At 40.1% G+C, this 19,465-nt stretch overlaps 1 protein-coding gene across 1 annotated transcript in view; it reads right to left on the bottom strand.

Moving 5' to 3' along the window:
- Positions 1 to 19,465, bottom strand: part of LOC117602717 (neural cell adhesion molecule 2) — a 141,307-nt gene that overhangs the window by 30,098 nt on the left and 91,744 nt on the right. The window contains exons 2-3 of the mRNA XM_034321050.2: positions 15,530 to 15,662; positions 14,706 to 14,914 (exon numbers count right to left, since the gene is read on the bottom strand). Of these exons, the coding sequence (XP_034176941.1) occupies positions 14,706 to 14,914; positions 15,530 to 15,662 (342 nt within the window). The remainder of the gene's footprint in view (positions 1 to 14,705; positions 14,915 to 15,529; positions 15,663 to 19,465) is intronic.

The raw sequence follows: 19,465 nt of genomic DNA, 5'->3' as shown, positions 1-19,465 counted from the left end.
AATGTCGTTAACCGTGTTTTATGTATCCTCTGATATTGTAATTCGAACGATTCGTAGGATCTCCTGCCTCTTTCTGATCAGTTTAAATCTCTGCGGTTTTCGTTTATTTAGCTCTTATTCAGCTCATAGGAAATTTTGGAAAAGTTTTAATGGAAAGCACTTTTTAAAAATTGGATCTTTAAATGCTATGCTTAATCGAAAAGAAAAATAAGTGTTAAAGTAGAATCTAATGGTGATGTGCACAAAGAGGTGCAACAAAAATCGTTGAAACATTAATTCCACGAGGTTATAACATTTTAAAAAATTGCCTAAGGTTTTATCTAACGCTTTAAGAAATATCTGTAATCGGTGCAGCCCAGAAGAAAAATGACTCGCCCCTTAAATTTCAAGGTAGAATCTAGTGGTTTCATAAAACACAGCCGATGCTGAAATTCAAGAAGACCGACTTAAATGGTTTATACATGAATTTTACAATTTTTCTTTAATTTTTAATCTTGATTTTTGTCTTACCGAAAACGGTTTGTTGTTAATCAGACCGTTTTGGATACTAATGCACCGTGCAATGAATAAATAATAGAATTTTACTGTTGAAAATTTAATTTCAATCGAATGCACATTTCGTAAGCAGTTTCCTATCATGATGGTATATGTAAATCAAATCCCAAATTAACTTGGTTTCATTACCGACGATTTCGTACTAATTAGCTGATTACTTGTTTCGCGTAATAACAAGCAGAACAAGAGGAATATACGCAAAGATTTCTACTTTTTCGTAGGCGAAACGTTCGAAAATTAATTTATTCACGAAACGCGAGGAACATCAATATCGGCATTGTTCTCTCGTCACGTTTTTTTCACGACGATTCCGCTCACGTTTCGACGCTTCGAATAAACGTGAAAATGGGGATAAAAAAAAAAATAAATCCCTCGTTCGAATGCGAAGACATTGAATCGACAATGCGCTAAAATTACAGTGGACACGTACTGCAATAAGACAATAGGTAGAAGATTAATCGATTAGAAATAAAAGAATTTCTGTATCAAAGTAAAGATAAAATTAATTGTACCTATAAATTATGTACAAGTCAGACGGGTATTTCTTTCAATTTCTTCTATCTCAAGAAATATTTGAAGCAAAATCAGGGAATCGTTTTTATATTATTATATAAAATTTCCAGAAAAAATCCAGTGCCGTAACTCTTCAACAAATAATTTATAAAATTGTTAAAATATTTAAAAAATTTCAAATTTGCAATTTAAAGCAGACGGTGGAAAATACCGTCGCGTGATTTGATCGAAAATTCTCGGTGAAAAATTCACCCCGACCTATTTTCTAGTTTAGCATCGCGTCGATTTTTTTCACCCGCCCCTCCTCTTCACTTTTCGTCTCTTCTTTTTTGTAAATTCGCTTTGACAGCGGAAAATATACTCGTCGACACGACGACCTTCTTCCACGAAACGGACAAGTCCGGCATTCACAGGGCCTCCTAGGTGTCTTCTTTCCTTCTTCGCGAGCTAGCTTCATGGATAAGATTGTCCTAGCGTGTCGGGAGACCCACTTTCCGATTCTGTTGGCTCGGTTATATAGCACACTGCGATGGGGGGTGGCGCGGGGTGCAGAGAGAAAGGGGTGCACGAGAGTTGGGTTTCTCATCCGTGAAAGGAATACGGGTTGTGGATTCGCGTATAATAGAATTCTCTGGGGGGAAAGAAGAAGCCACTGGTTGGGTGTAGAAAAGGTTTGGCCACCGTTTTCTCAAAGTTTATCAGGATTAAATGGGAAAATGTTATGCGTTCCTCCTGAGGCGATCTTTCTTTATAGAAATTAGCTCGCTACTTTGCTTTGAAAACAGATAAGATCGTCGAACAGTCTTTTGATTCTTCGAAGTCTTTTTCTTTTAAAACAATTATTTTCTTATTTAATAAAGTATCGCATTGGTCACATTTTGATATTACGATTGCACAATCACCATCGTTCTAACGATGACTATATCGGTTCGAGGAATTTGATATCTATCGGCCTCGATACCCGCAATCTGATAGCAGAGATCTACCAGCTTCTAGGAAGATCAACAAGGTCTTAGAGCTTTGGAATATCTCGTCGTTGGGGTTTCGGATGTCTTGAAGGACTTAGGTGTCTGAGGTGTTGTCAGTGTTACACCTTGATTATGATAGTGGAATGAGACGTTCGCGATCAGACAGCTAGTCACTGTAGAACAGAGAATATCGATTCGACGAGATTTAGTAGAGCAATCCTGTTTCTAGTCAGACAAGCTTGCGAATTTGGAATTGCAGGGAGATGGATTCATTAGCAAATTGTGAAACGTTAATAAATATACTTCCATGACCCTTATTCCTATTCATTAATCAATAATTATTGATAACGTTTCTAATTTTATGATGTTTTGATAAAATTCGTGGTCCATAAATAACAGAAAAGTTACAATTACTTTCATTTATGAAGGTTTATTTTCTAGGGTGTCTACCTTATTGTCCATAAGAAATTTCTTAGGTTTCAGAGACCTCGAGATCCTCGTAAAACTAAACTGTACGGAAGAAAACTGGAAAAAACCAAAGTTTCTCTTCTGAATCATCCTCGTCTTCTTCCATCAAATACTGTATTACTCTGACGAGGTTTCTGATCATCTTAGTTAGTCTTTATAGCTACGTAAGGATTGAGCAAATTCTAATAAAAAAATATATATCGATTGAAGCGAATGATAACGAGGTCGTGTTGGAAGATAGAAGGTAACCGGCTTAATACTTGACAGAGAACACGCGTGTACAGTGTATACAGTGCTTACGAATATGCAAATGGTGTTGCGCTACGAAACGCAGAGACGTCGAGCGATAAGTCTCATAACCAATCAACCGGATTAGATTAATCCCTCCTTCGGTGTCGTTTAAGTAAATCCAGCTGACCATCAATTGGATCACACTGTTTGAAGCCGATCGCGTTCTACGGATGATCCCTGGCCAGAGCAGAGAAATCAAATCGCTGTGAAATTCGTTTCACGTGTTCGCGATATTCGATTCCGCACACCCATAGCAATCCAAACTAAATCGTTTTAAAGGATGATGTACATTTGAACAGCCGTTACTATATCCTTTTTTTTTTAGACAATAATTTTTAAAGAAGCGTCGAATATTGACAGAGAATATATTTAGCAAATATTTTGCAAACGATGGAGATAGAAGAGTAATCTAACCGAAGAAAGTACGGTAGGCTATTTCAGAAGTGAAATTAGAAGGATGAAAGGACCTTATTTGTAGACGCTTCCTTAAAAATTCTTTGCCCGAAGTTAGAGAAGTTTCAAGTAGTTTCCATACACACGGCCGGCCGGCATAGGATCCCGAGCATTCAGACGACTCTGCACCGACGAAAACGCTTCGAACTTTAAGGAAAATTACTTTTTCTTCTTTCAGCGGGGCCCCTTGCGCCCGGAGATTGACTAAAACTTGTTTACAGTTTATCGCCGGCCAAGAAAAGATCCCTTTACTTGGACTTTTCTTCGCCGCGGTTGGCTGGACCGTTTGAACGGAAATTCCAAAGGCAACGGACATAATTAATATCATTCAACTCGGGTGCAATGTTGCGTTACGTAACGAACGGAACTCGAGTTAATTAAGGCTTGTAATTAAAGCGAATTACAAATTTCATTTGTCAACATAAAGGATACAGATGTCTCTCGCAATTCCTAGTAATTGCATTTAGAAACGTTTTAATGCGAGAAAATGTCGTTTAAATGTAATAAACGTCTTTTAATTAAAAATTTAACCCATCATTTGGAGGAAAATTTTACCAAGGTTCTTGCAGTTAAATTACACGTTTAATAGTTTATAATCTTCAATCTGTTAAGTAGCTAAATCGTCGAATCAGCATTATGACAGGACAATGTTCTCTGCACAAAGTTTCGAGTAAGTTCAAACAGGAGGGAGATCCAGTGTCAAAGGATGTGAGATAGGATTGCAGATTAAAGGTATCTCTGCAGGGAACTCAAAAGACACTTATTCGTGATACATATCACGGCTTTGATATCAATGTAGCATCGTGGTAAGAAAGGATTGTGTCTACTTTAAAGGTGACTTGTTCTATAGAAATATCTTCTATGCATCTTTTCCATTCCTCGCATTATTTTCATTTCTATGAAAAATATTTCTTTAAAAAGAAGAAGAAAATTTTTATAATTAATCTTTTGTACCTCTTCAAATATTTCTCCCGGGTCTCGTAAACAAGAAAGGAAGAATAAAATATTTGGGAATGATCCAGGAAAAAAAGAGAAAAAGAAACGGATACGTGGCCAGCACATGGGGATACTGTTGAAACAGGCAAGAAGAACAGATCGATAGGCGGTTAGGCAAGGGAAATGGGTCACGCTTTGGTCAGACAAGGGTGTATAATCGCGGTACACGGTCAGACAAGTGGAATAACCGGGTATATGGTCAGATAAGTGGAATAACTCTGTACACGGTCAAAATAAGTGGTATGATCCCGGTACGTAGCCAGACGAGTAGTATCAGCGTGGTACATGGTTAGGAAAAGTAATATGATCCTGGTATATGATCATGGAAGTAGAATACCCTTCGTGTAAAGTCAAGCTGAACGATCTAACATAAAATCTGACGGATAAAGTTCTCTATATAATCGAACGATCCTATAAATCCATAAAAAAGGATTTCTGTTTTTTAAATAAAAGATTGTTACGCGATTAAGGAATGTTACAAATTTAATTTAACGGGAGCAAGAGTGTTCAATGTTTTTTCTTTCGATTAGATTTAACGAGTGAAAAAATTGCAGAAAATACGTGTTGGTAATTGCAGGTGAAAATGTTGCGTTGCAACCGTCGAATCGCTAATGGAAATTAAGATCGATGAATCGGTAGTTTGTGTTCGTTCGAGGTGGATCAGCGAAATTAACGAAACGGATTCATCGAATTACTGGTTCGTAATTTTCCATTTGTGTTATCTGCTCGCAATTTTACGATGCCTTGTGTTTCTTCGAATTAATTTGCAATTGAATACAATTCAACGCGAATGATTCACGAGTAACAAAGCTTTCTCTTTCCTGTTACTAATTAACTGTACAAAATTTGAGATATCGGTCAAATCTGACACCTAATTAAGATCTTGTTAGATCTTTGAAATTGAAATGAAGCAAAGTTTATCTGTATTTTTGATCTATCGAGTCCGTTGAAAAATGGCGAAGATGTGGTTCTCCCGAATTTCTTGGTATTTTAGAGACTGAATGGAAGATAAAGGTGCAAAGCGGATATCGCGTTCTAATTTGTGGACAACGAGACATCTCTTTGCGGCTCGCGATTGTCGCGACTCTGTTCTCGTCTTTGTTCGTTCGCCCGATAGGATGCTGGCCTAGATTCCGTGGAATGTCTCGATAGCTTTTGTACCCCCGCATTGCTCGGATAAGTCGAAGAACTCGTCGAAGAAGGTCGAAGCAAGTTCTCCATAAATTTTCATACGTTTGTCGCTATAGATTCCCGGCATCTGTGAAATTCTTCATTATTATACGCAGAATGCAACTCGAAAATATTTTGAAAATAAAGTAAATAAATTTATAAAATGAAAAAATTGCAAAATTATCGAAAATTTATTTATCGCCCTAGTAATTAACTACTCATCGCCTCTTATTATTTAAATTACCTGAACCCCAATATTTCAATTTAATCGATGCATCGATTAGCCGTCATTTTGATTCATCCATCGCATAAATTTCCGTAAAAATAGCCGAGAAGGATGAAAGTTAGGGTGAAAGGGAATTATTTCGTTGGTTTCGAATCGATTCGATAAGGCAATCGTCACGTTTTCGGTGCCGTTTCACGCTGATTTTCGATTGTGATTCGACACACTCTCGCCAACCGGAAGTAGGGAAAGGACCAAGAGCGGATTAACTCTATCCACCGAGAGCCAGATACGTGTCTTCGGTCAATGTTTAGAGTAGAAACTGCAATTCCTTTTACGGCTTCATCGATTGTTGCCTTTTCCACCCCTCGTCGTCCCTCTTCTTTCCACCTCTCTGTTTCCCTTTCGTGGTTGTTCAGAGCGTTATTGGATCGCCTCGAAATTCTATGGTGTCCTGATGGATCCTCCGGCTTGCCGAGACTCATTCAAAGCAGGATTTAATCCTGTCTGGCTTAGGTGTATCGATCGTGTGGTTAATATTCACGAAGTGCCGGTGCCTCGTGATAACGTGACAATTACTTTTGATTATATCGCTTGTCATCGTTATTTCATTTCACCTATGATTTATCAATTTTATAAATCGAACCAAATTTTCTTCTCGAAACAAAGATTATATTATGAATTTTAGAATTTTTGTGAAAATTAAATATATTTACTTATGCTTTGGAAATTTCCATAATTTTTTCAAGGAATAGTAATAAAACTTTCGAATGGTTCGAAATACTGAAATTCTTACTGAAAGCAAATTTTCCTCCAACCATCTAATCGTAACAACGATGTGTTTTAACGTGAAAGGAAACATACCGTCGTGAGGACAATTGAGTCGAAGGCAGTAGGGAACGCAATCAAGTTTTTGCACGGATTCAACGTTATTTGCACAAACAATCGTGTCGTCGCGAGAATGTAGGACAGGACAAGATGGATACCGTTAATTACTTACGGTTTTACCAGCCGACAATTTGTTCCGTGATGCGGAATGCAATAACTGAAATGTTTTCTGGCTGTCTTATCGCGAGAACCGCTTGGAATTTTGACCGTGGAGACGGCTCTTGCGCGATACTGTTATTATAAGATGTTTTTGTCCTCCGTTGTTACGCGACGAGAATTAAGAGCAAGGTTATTATGCCATAACAATTCACACAGACATTAAAAAATACCTCTTGGAAAGAATAATCGTTCCTACATAAAAATTTTTATACTTTTACCCTCCTACGTGGTAGCCAATCTTTACGATTGGACTATCGATTCACGTTCGATTCCATCGATCAGGAATGGCAGGGAAAATATGGACGTTTCCTTGTTCACGCAACAAAGAGGAAAACAAGAAAGCTAGAGACGGTGAAAAAGAAGCTGTTTATTCAGCCGCGCGTTTATTCTACGCTTTGTAGCGAGCGTTGCACGTGAACAATGAGGCTGAGCCGACGTTACAAAGCGAAATGCAAGGAAATAATGCGATGTCTCCGACGTTCAGCGAGGATGAAGGAAGGAGGAGGAATAATCGCGAGCAACAATAACGGTATACAATTAAACCGTCCTTCCACCGTCCGTGTATGAAAAGAGGAGGGGAAAAAAAAAGAGATATTCAGAGTGGCATCGTGGAAAATAGTCAACATCGTATTCTTTCAAACACTTTTCTCGTTGTATCCTTCCTTGTGAACTCGAGGATATCCTTTGAGCTCGGAACACAATCGCAAAGGATTTTCACATTTTCAACCAGCTGAATGTGCATTAAGTGTTCGGTGTTTCTTTGATTTTTTTCTTCAAATCATTCTTTCCCAAGAAATTTCGATCACGAATATACAGACTGAATTTTCATTGATCGAACCAGGGATATGTTCGAAGCTGATTTCTTTCAGTGCTCAGTTTGGAGAACGGGTTAAACCGGAAGCGTATGCTTGCGCAACTGTAATCGAAGACTCGTCTTTCCGAACGCAGTTTCTCGTCAACTTTCGTACAGGGTCAGCTTTCCTTCACCCGTTGAACAGCTCGAAATCCGGCTTCGTTCGATCGAAACGAGCGAATTTCTTCGGATGCCACTCGAACCGTATATCCAGCTGTAAAATACTATTAAAAGTTGGCGCGGGAAGGACGCGATCCGGATAAATCCAGATCAATTACCCTTCGGAAGATCAATTCGCTGGCGAAAGAGAGTGGCGGAAAACTTTCGGGACAAAGAACTTTCGAATAGAGACGTGAAAGACAGATACTTCATCTACGAAATTTTCATACAAAATTAAGTTATAAACCTCTTCAGCTGTCCAACACAATTTCAATTAATAATTAATATATTAGTGTTTGATTTTCGAATTTTCTCAAATATAGTTGTCCTAGATAGAAAAAAGGCGATGTCGGAAAGCTTACCTCTTCAGCTGTCCAACACAATTTCAATTAATAATTAATATATTAGTGTTTGATTTTCAAATTTTCTCAAATATATTTGTCCTAGATAGAAAAAAGGCGATGTTGGAAAGCTTAATCTAGTATTTTATATTCGAGAGTAGGGCATAGGCTTTGAAAGTTACCTGGGAGACGTCAGAAAAGTATCTTTCGAGTCTTAGACAGCGTCGAAGGTAGGAAATAACATTTTGCTGGTTTCTGAGGTACGTCAAAGGGACGGTGGAATGTAAGCCGCAGTGACAAAGAACTGGTGAAAGAAAGAGCGTCTTTCCGTAGCTACTTTGCTTTCCGCCAAGAAATCCCGGCGTATTAACAAGGAAACAACGAACGGTAGAAACAGCTCACCGTAAAAAAAAAAAAGAATAACCGTTGTAAAAAACAGCCTCGCACGAAATAGTATCAAAATTATCGGATTACCAGCGACTTCTCCAGGTTTATACAAAAGGAGATAAAGTATATTTGCTCTGATAATTAGCATAGTCCTCAGTAAAATTGTATAAAAGAGAAAGGAAAGAAGATTGAAAGAACAGCAGTAATTCTTTTAATCCGCTTTATCGTTATTATTTCTCGTCCTCTCAACGTTCTAGCTAATTTTCATTCGTAATTTTCGGAGTGGTACGTCTGTCTTCATTCAGACAACGCTCTCATTCGTTAAGGGATGAGATTACAGGAACGTCTTTTCATTGGAAAAACAGATTTCAATGAGGACGCTGATCTTCCTTAATTTTCTTAGACTCTTCAAACGGGACAGGATTTCAAACTCGATTGTTTTAGAACAAAGGAGCTCGAAATGAATGTTATAATAACGAAAAGTTATTCATTATGTCATTAGCTAAATATTCCAATTCTTTAAAGACTATAGTATTTATTCAATTTTCTGTAGTATGATTCTTTTAAGGGTTAAATAAAATTTATACTGTTAATCTACAATTTATAAACGCAAATATTTAAGCAATCTAAAGGTTTTAATCCAAACCACCCTGTGCTCCATGAAACAACCCCTTTGCTAACGTTCGAGTACCTGTTACTTCAACATCCCCTCTCGAGTCACCCTCCCTTGGACCATTAATTTACTCTCCCCACCGAGTGGAATGATAAGATCGAATCCCATGTATCAGAAGAGCAAAAAAAAAAAACAATGTAACGTCTTTGGTCGGGCCGCTGATTGAACAGCACCCTTCTCTCCGGCGCCAATAATCAAGCGCACCCTCGAACAGGATACGTTCGATCGTTTGTCTCTCTCTTCCGGTCAATTGCAGGGGTTTACCTAGAGCATCCAATAAAGGCGAGATTCTCTAGAGGAGTTTGCGAACGTTTCAACTCGGCTTTCCACGAGGTGTGCTGTTGTTTCAAGCTTCGTACAACCGAGCAGGAAGAAGTTGACCGTTGCCATCGATATTGGACGTCGCGACGCCCGTATTCCCGGTAGAAATATATATCCGAGGTACCAACGCGTGGCTAATATCCAAGAAAATTTACATTTCCAGCGGAAATCAACGACCCGATAGGGGATCCCGTTGGGCAATCTGAGTGGCTCGTAAAAGTGGAAGATATTTTTGTTGTTCACCCTTTTTCCTCGCTTTTGTTCGTGCGAGTGTTTCTAGAGCCACCGGCACACGGGACATTTTCCTTCATCCCCTTAACGCACACATTTTTTACCGACTTTAACCGAAATGGGATCATACCGTTTACCTCTTTCTCTCTTTTTTAAAAGTGTTTTAGTAAATCTAGGATAATAACACTTTTCTCTGTTTTAAATACTTTAACTTGTGCTTTCATCCCAACAATGATCTTTTAATTTGTCAATATTTAGTAATGATTTGAAATTAATGTCTATTTTTTTTTATAATCCACGTTTTTGACAATTTTGTCCTTTAGATAATATTTTCTGTTATAGATTCTAATCGATAAAAGACGTTGAAATTTGAAACTACAGCAAAGACGGATATCGGACAAATATCCAAACTTCCTCCATAAGGTTCCACGAAATTCCGCCAATAAATTTAACCGGTCGTTGCTTTAAAAATCTACCGGGTCATTGTTTTCGTAGCTGCAACAGGGAAGATCCATTTGAAAAGATAAATGGTGTCTCGTGAACCAGCCTTGGAACATCTAGCAAGCTAGCTGGACAGCTCTTTTTCCTTGCTCCTTTTCTTCCTTTCTTCGAACAATTCCCTATCGAGGCATCAGTTCAGCCACGAAAATTTATTCGGAAAATTTCAGTGGCCAGCATCCATTTCAAATGCATTTAACCCCCGCGTCCCGAGTTAAACGCGTTTCTTCAGCTTTCATCGAATTCAAGGCGAACGCCTCGTTCAAAAGGGAAAACTTCTATCGTTAAACGCTTTCGTACAGAAATTCTCGAGACTAACCTCAACGATATTGAATTCTAAGGATCTTCCGAAGGAAAAGGAAGTAAAGAGCGATCAGCTCAAAATTTCAGGTGGAAACCTCTGTAGGAACTTAGATTTTTGGTTTTCAGTATCATTAAATTGATCAAATTGGAGTTTGAAAACTTTTTCTTTCGTCTTCCAAGTTTTTCTGACACGAGGCTCCGTCCGGAAAGTCGGCGCCGCACGGTACTTGCTATCCACTATTTATTGAGCAAGAAAATTTAATTTTACCTTCTTTTTTTAGTCTTTCATAAGAAATTGTTTACGCTCATTTTATATATAACTCTCGACCTCACCTCTGTATGATAATCTCTATTTCTTTAACCTTCGAAATGCATAAAACATAAATTCCTCTTGCTACGGATCGACGAATAAACATACATATTCATCGATACCTTAAAACGTTCCCCAGTATTTACAATTCCTTTGCCTTTCTCCTATTCCGCATAGTATACACAAGCGAAACACCATGAAAGTTTAAGGTTTAATAAAAATTCATGTCTCGTGAAATCGGATCTTTCTCGACCGCTTCACTCACTTTTCCTCGCTTAAAAATTCCCCGCTGTATTTATAAAAAGCCTCTTTGCTCCTCGTTCTACTTCCATCGAAACACACTTCGATGTATCGAGTTGGAATATACTGTTTGCGTTTCTTTTTCTTAATCTTCTTTTTCTCTCTTTCCTTTCGCAAAATCAACGCGTTTGTCGAACGCAGAGAGGAGAAACATCTCCATTTAAATAGCTAACGCGCGTGCTGTTTGAATTCCGAACGAAACGTAGCTGGTAGCTGGATATTGAGGTGTGCGTTCACACTGATTCGCTCGTGCCTGGAAACGTTTGAACTTGTACAAACGTTGGGTCACAAAGGGATGCGCGTTACAGAAGAGGAAGTCGCTGAAACGACGAAGGAGGAGTTTCAAGGGAAGCGTTCCCGTGCAACTTGGACGGCAAAGGTGTACAAAGGAGGCCTCTGCTCTCAGCTCGTGACAAAGGTCAGAAACAACGATCGGAATCTTGGGGAAATTAATTTAGCATCATCGCGTAATTAGTTTACCGCCGACGCGGCAACCACCGTCTCCTTCTTCGCCGTTAAACGAGTTAACTTGAACAACTGTGTTATATGTTGGTCGAGTAATTATGTTTCGCTCGGAAATTTCTTAATTAGGATCGTTTATCTCCGCAGGATTTATAAGAAGAAAGTAAATGTGTTTTACTTTGATTAAATTTTCAAAATTCACGTGCCCTATAAGTTTGCCATAATGGCGCGATTCTTCTCACCTCGATGGTAGTCAGCGTGAAATTTCAATTTCAAACCGATCATCGACGTTCTCGATGGGGAAGTTGAGGTGGGCAGCTGGAAATCTAATTATCGCCACTTACCTTCACGACGTTTCCGTTCATCGTTCGGAGGAAATTGCAACGACCACGCTTCATTGACCATCCCGCGTTTAGCTAGGGTACTTGGAAAAATTCAATGTGTAGGTATCCCGAGCCGGCGTGCAACGGAAACGCGATGGGTATTGCGGTGTTCCCTTCCGGCGTGTACGTGCGCTGGGAACGACACGTCGCGGAAGAAGCAGGAACGCCGTGAGTGCCGTTCGTTCGTTCGTTCGAGCCGGAAAAACGGTAGAGGAAAAGACCGAGAGGAAAGCTATGAGAGAACGGCAATTTCCACTCCACGCTCGGGTCAGAGAAAGGGGAAAGGAGAAAAGCACGTTAATTGGCGTTCATGTGGAAAAGGTTTACCAACACGAGTGACTACGAGGAACGAAAGATCGACCGCGAGAAACAGAGACGGAGCAAGGATGATCGCGCGAAATGGCTGGCAAAACGACGTGAAAGAGCGAAGTTAATTATCCCGCGGGAAAAATTCCTCCGGCCTCGGGGGCAAAGCAAACGGCTACCAGCTCACTTTCCTACCGGGTGTTAAGAAACTAATGCGCTCATAGTTTACTGGCCTCAATTATTCGCATTATCTCGGAGAAAGATAATTTCACTGAAAAGTTAAACCTTCCAATTTTCTAAGTCTTCTCTATATCATTAGGAACTTGAATAAAATTATTTCATAAGTGAAAATCAATTTCAACATCTGCTATGTTGCTCCTTTAAAAGAATTTTTATGGAACAAACAATTGCCATTATTTTCTTAGCACCCAGTACATTAGAGTCACCAGCGCCTCCATAATTTTCCAACTGGATTGTTAATTAGATTTTTTCTTTCTCGGACTCGTTTCATTATAACGCGACCCCTTTAACTCTGCATCCCTCTTCGCTCCCTCTCGTTCCACATTTTTCCCTCTTTCGACCAATTGTTTTGCCCTATTTTCTTCCATCTTCTTTTTTTATTTATTTCCTTCTATGTCTTCTCATTTTTCATTGGTCTTTCCCAGCCTCCCTTTTCATTTTTTTCTTGACTTATTTGTCCGCTGCTTTTTTACCCTCTTCCACTTGATGGTGCTTCTTCTTCACTATTTCCCTTTAACAGCCATTCTCTTCCGTTCCGTTCGTCTCTGCCGAATCGTTTGGTTGGTCGGTCGACATTCTGCGTGCTTTTACCACGCTCTCCCGAGGAATCGTGGTTATTTCCTCTCGCTGGCTGGTAATGTCCTGTCATCGCGTTAAACGGCATACCGGAAGGTGCACGATAGAACGTCGAAGAAGTTCCAGAAACAGCCAGTGAAACTTTTACTACCCTCTCGCACCTTCGCTCGGTTCCTTTTCGCCTACGCGTTACTCTTCGTTGCTTCCTTACTGCGATGTTTAAAATCGTAAACTAGAAAGGTAGTGTTTTATAGTAGCACGAAGTGCTTGAGAATTAGTCTATTATTTAGAATTCCTTTCGATCAAATATTCCTTCTCTCAGCTTCAAGGGATGTTCATTTTCGAAAGTTTACTTAAATAAATTTTCATGATATTCTGAAACTTCCTGTTTCGAGGAGGTGAAAATTGTCCATGTTAAAATTAAAGTAAATTCCCTTGAACATGATGAAAATTTTACAAATTATTTCAATGTATAATCGATGTTTCGAACGATTTTTATGCCGTTAAAACGTCTCTCTGAGAAATTACGTAAGCTCACCGTTATTTCTCAGGCATTAAGCTTCTAAGACTGAAACTTCAAAGCTCGGGTAGCTCGAGAGCGTGTTACGCAACGCACGATCGCAACGTCGTACGCTCGATTTCAGTATGAAAAATGGCTGAAAGGACACCGTTTGCAAATTACGTCACACACGAACCATGCCAATCGATCTGCTCGTACCTGCGCCTCGACGTCGATTTCTTCTTATCCACCCGCCACGCAGGAAATGGAAATCAAAGCAAAAATGAGAGAAGGAGGCGAACGAGGTGCTAGATACTTGCTACGTTTCTTGATAACGAAAATTCCTTGGAACCGTTTGCATCGACATATACTTTCATGCGGTGGTGATGACTGCATAAAAATTTCTGCACTTTTACGTAACATTCTTAGCAATAACAGATTGCATAATTATCATTTGCAAATTGCAATTAGTGCAAGATCAATTACGTTTATGTAACCTAGGGAAATTCACGTAATTTCCTAGTTACATTGTCGTGGAAAAATCGTGTCGAGTCCTCACTCGTCCCTTTGTGATCCCTCGTTGAAACGCGGTTGGATAAATAGCCTGTGCGAAGGATAGCTGTTAAAAACTTGAAGTGCACCGCTGCACCGATGCAACGATGCAACGATCAGATAAAACGCGTGCAACCCCTTGAGAATGCTCAGTCGCCGGCGCCGCCGCGCATGTACGCTATTGTCTGACGCTCTCCAGCTGGCATACTTTTCATCTTGATATATTTTCCTCGTTCCAGTGGAAACCGGCCGATAGCGGTCAGCGAAATATTTTCTCCAAACGTTTTTCACTCGTCTGGCGAACGTGTAAACCGAATCCAACAGCATCGTGCTTTCCATACAAACGTATCTTAAGTCTTATAAATGGTAGTTGGGAAAGAATATTCCCCGTCGAACTTCCACGCGTAACAAACGCGTTTATCGAGCAGCTATCGTCGGCGAGAGTTCTTTATACGGGAACACGGATTTCTCCGAGATTTCAAACACGATACACGCTTTCCAACGAAAGCTGACGGATCTGTTTTTATTCTTTCATCTGGAGGGAAATCTGTTTACTACTTCAGGACAATATTTCTAGCCGCAAGTTGGAGAATGTCAAAGTATAGGTCAAATAGAGGATCGACTTACCTATGACCGTTAAATTGACCTTGGAATTTCGTGTTTGACCGATCTGGAAATCGACGCGACACCTGTAGATACCCGCATCCTCTTCCCTGATGTGGTCCACCCCGAGTTCCGCCGGTTGCTTGTCCGGCATGAAGTAAGCTCGGTTCGAGAACACCGAGTCGTCCGACCATCGTTCTGCGATACCGAAATCGCGGTCTCTCGCATCGACGCTGAAAAATAACGGATAAAGAGTTAATGATTAAAATCCAAGTTGGTCGAAGGATCGTTTGAAGATCGTCGAACGCACGAATCCTTTCGCTCGTTAGTGTTATTTCGAGATTTTTCTGTGCGAAACGCAGCTGCGAGAGACGGTTCCGCTGAATATTATCATAATTATTTTAATTAACGCTGCCGGCTGGCCGGTCTCGCGAACGGATAGACGCTGAGTCCGAGCGACGCGTGCTGAATAAATTAAAGTCCCGCGGGAATACGAATGAATCGGGGCGGTTTTAAATGCAAACTTCCGCTGGCCCATTTTAAGGTTCACGCTACAGTTTCAAAAGTGGCATGGCATAAGCTTCTTCGCGCGAAATGCCCGTGCAAAGCTACGCTTGAAATATCCATGAAGCTGCCCGGTTTTCGTTGTAACCTGAATAATTTGCCGAATAATATAGATCTGTAATTAGTTTTACCCTGTTGAATCCTCTTTCGCCAATTGCAATGTCAGAGTAATATAAATCTCTCTGAAGTTGATATTTTCATAAAGAAACTTTTAATTAAACTTCACTGTAATTTCTCAAATGCATTTCCGATGCACTCTGTATGCATATCGATTCCCATCTTACCTGTAAACCGATGTACCAAGATCCTCCCGATACCAGAGCACAAGATGCACCGAATCCCCTTCGTGGGTGGTTGATATGTCGCAAGGAAGATACGTGGGATCGCCGACCAGTGCTACAATGTGCGATATCGGTACTGAAACAGACAGGCACACAGAAACATGAAACTCGATGAACTGAAACGCAAGCTGCGCGTATTAGATTAATAACCCTCCAGTATGCACCCCTGTATTTAACTCTACAAGACTCATTTTCGCATGCAACTGGTGTTAACTATAAAAAAAATCCCTCCTTTCAAAAGCTTTCAAAAACGTGCGACCGTACACTTCCTTTGAACAAGGCAAGCTCTTCGATCAAAGCTCGTAGCTTGAAAAATTCATCGTATCCACTTGCACCCCCTAAACCTACCGCCGCGAAAAGAGAAAGTAAAAGGAAACTTGTCGACCCCTCTTACCCCGGTCCCTTCGACTAGTTAATGATCCAAATAACGACACCCTCTTGTACCTAAGGTTAAAGACGAAGGCACAGAAAATGGTAACTCGTTCCTGGAAGGCAATACTCGTGACATCGAAAACATTGTTGCTCCGTTCGACGCGTTATCTTCGAAATAAACGAGCATTGTGTGTTCGAGCAACAAACGCGGCGACAAGCCGCCGAACAAAGGGCTCATTGTTGGCCAGAACGAACGTTTGTTATTTATTGCGTGAAACGGGTTTAATCGCATCGATTCCAGAATCAAGTTTCTAATCTCGCTGTGATACTATTTGTCGATAATATCTAATGATAGTATCGTATCTCTATTTCCATTATTTTTTTGATGTATGGATTTTCAGTAAACTTCGTTCTAGAAGGCATAACTCATACTTTCGTTACCCAAATCCCTATAGAAAATCTCCCAAAACGAATTCATCTCTTATACTTCCAGAAAAAAGCCTCTACCCTATGAGAATACTAAACAGCATATTTTTATCATTCCAAGTACACGGAGTCTATGTTCTTGATCCTTTAGCCAGGTTCCTATAAGCATACGAGAAACAGAACGAAAGGAGATTCAAGCAATTGGCTGTAAACCGAGCCCCAGGGTAGGGTAATACGCTTAACGTGTTCAGACACAACGTTGCCAGCCGTTCCCGAACATTTTCCAGAGATTTTTCTCGTGCGTGCTTTGTTTCCCGTATACGATAAAGTCCCGACGGAGGTTGGCCGGTAATGAACGATAAAGCGTGCGTGAACACACGCGGTGCGATTATTCCGAGCGTGTTCGAGCGAGGAAACGAAGGCCAAGTAGTATAAACTGAGTTTAATCGGTCGATGTGATCAACCTGAATGGTCCGAGTCAGTAATTAACGAAACGATGTATTAATACCTGTAATATCGAGATCGTGTAATTAATGGGCTGTATTCGTGTTCACAATGGTGAAATTAAGTAGCGTGTGTCAATAATTAACGACACGGTAGAAATATAACGACACGCCTGCCCTGGGACAGTGATTACAGATCCAAGACTGACCGTGCTTTTCTTTGAATTTGTACCATTATGTGAAAATTGTGAAATTTTGAAATTGTGCCCATTAAACGACGAACGAGCGTAATTAAAAACATTAATGCCCACGATATTCGCGTAGATATTATCTTAGACTCGACTAAAACCACGTGGAATAATTTTCTTTTCTGGTAAATTTAACCTTTTGAAGTTGATGGAAAAGCAATATGACTGGGAGACAGAACGCTTGGATCTTCTTCGCGCGGAAGCTCTTTGCGTAAAATTAGATGATCCATTCTCGTCGAGTACAGGTGTTCCAAAGAATTTTACAAAGAGAAGGAAACGCGAAACATTCGGGGCGGGAAATGGGCGTAAGGTTCGTCGTCGCGGTGACTTTTACCCCGACGATTTCTTCTTCTTTCCCTTCCAAGCTGCATATTCACCCCTGTAGATTCGTCGAGACGTGTCATATCGGGAATATCGGAAAAGAAGCCGCGCCGCCCACGCCGGAGAAAGGCATTATCGAGCCAACGTCTATCATTCGTAACGATTTTTGTCAGATTCCCAAAGTAGGAAAATGAATAGGAATGTCGCGGAAGGGAGGAAGAACGGGGACGCTAGAGGAATTCTCGTTTCGAATTCGCACTTTCTGTCACCGGTGAAATATGATCACGGTCCATCGTTGGTTTATTGATATTCGAGCTTGTTTCAGCAGGCCCTTGGTGGCGTTCGACACGGACCTACAGGCTGTTAGTGCTTCCCTTTTTGCTCGTTTTGGACGACCGGATCGATTTTACGTGTTCTGTTATCCGTCGCTTTTTGCCTATCCGCTATCTGTTCTATCCTGACTCCGGCAAAGCATCGAATAGACAAATACACTTGCCGAGATGGGCTCCCTGTTGAAATCTGTTACACAAATACAAGGTGAAGACAAATTTTCTTTCACGGTGTTATTTATATTGTAACAATATTCAAAATAAGACACCCCTAACAAAATGTTTCTCTTGAAACAAAATAAACTTCTCTTTGAAATATTTTTTCTTTCGAACGAAATAAATTGGAAGATAATTTCATTGGTAGATTAAAATGTGACAGACGGTTGGAAACTGGAAAGCCGCAGTCGAGCAGGAAAAGCAGTTCTGACGTCTCGCCGCGTATCAACGAACCCCGTACATTACACGGGGAAGCGGCGAGCGTCGTTGGGGCGTCATGCTGTTTGTCATATCGCGGGCAACGCGTATGTAAACGGCTGTCGCGGCAGCCAGAAGCACACCAAAGCTGCAATCGATAATATCAGCAGGTAAGAGAAGCGGACAAGCCTAGCTCTTCGAAGCTGATTTTATCGAGCAGAGTTGAGCCGGGACGATGATTAACGTGACACGTGGAAAACCCTCTGGCCGCGTGATATCACGAAAGATGATCTTGACCCTGAATGAAACATTGGTAGTCCTATTCGGAGGATAATAGCTCTACTATAACGTGAATTTCAGGCAAATGAAATCGCGAAGAAATTCTTTCATTCAATTATATTAATTAAATATTCGAAGTTATGAAACTCGCGAATTTTCAAATTTAAAAGATTTTTATTCTAAAAACGTTACAAACATTCGCTGATTGAGAAAAAGAAATAAAAATGTATAAATCCATGCAGATTGTAAAAACTTTCAATTCGCAAACTTCCCGGCGCGAACGTCGAAAAGTGGAAATTTCATTTTTCCCAAGTAAATCGAGTCTCCATAAAATTAGTACACACAAAATTCATCGAGAAATTGTCGAAAATGCATTTACATGTTTCAAAGGTGGATTCGAACTGTCTAACTTTCGTCTATCAGACGAAACAACGGTAGGAAAACGACGGGAACGCATTATCTGTCGATTCGAGATAATATAATCGAATGGACTGCGATGAAAGTATTAACGCGAACGCGTGCCATCAGCGACAATTTTAATAACGATAATATTATTCTTCTACAGAGAATATTGTAAAACTTGCCATCGTCAATCGGCGCCGCATTTATCATGAATTTATCCATTGGAAAAAGGGACGTATAAATCTCGCCTGTTGTACAAACACCACAGACGATATTTTGTTTTCAACTCGGCACTTTTCGTATAAACGCGTCCAATATTTAATTGCCTCGTAAAATGAGGCTTTAATAAATTCCATGATGGATCATAGGTGGAATATAACACATATTTGAAATATCGAAAGCTAACATACAGGCTGCCCGGAGCAGGCATAAATTTTTATTATACGGTTATTTCGTTTGTAATCCATGGATTTTCCTCTTAACGATGATCATCGATAAATGGATGTTATTTTCTCGATGTTAATATTTTACGTTTAGCTTTTTGTTCAATGAAATTGATTCTGTCCGCTATCGATAGTGTTTAGAGGTTTGTTATTTCAAATTGCATTTTATGCTCGAATTGGGCTGATAAGTTAAGTGTCTAGA

Source organism: Osmia lignaria, chromosome 12, assembly GCF_051020975.1.
Source record: "Osmia lignaria lignaria isolate PbOS001 chromosome 12, iyOsmLign1, whole genome shotgun sequence".
NCBI classification, from domain to species: Eukaryota; Metazoa; Arthropoda; class Insecta; order Hymenoptera; family Megachilidae; genus Osmia; species Osmia lignaria.
The sequence above is the reverse complement of the archived record's forward strand: the minus strand, read 5'-3'. Positions and strand labels throughout refer to the sequence as shown.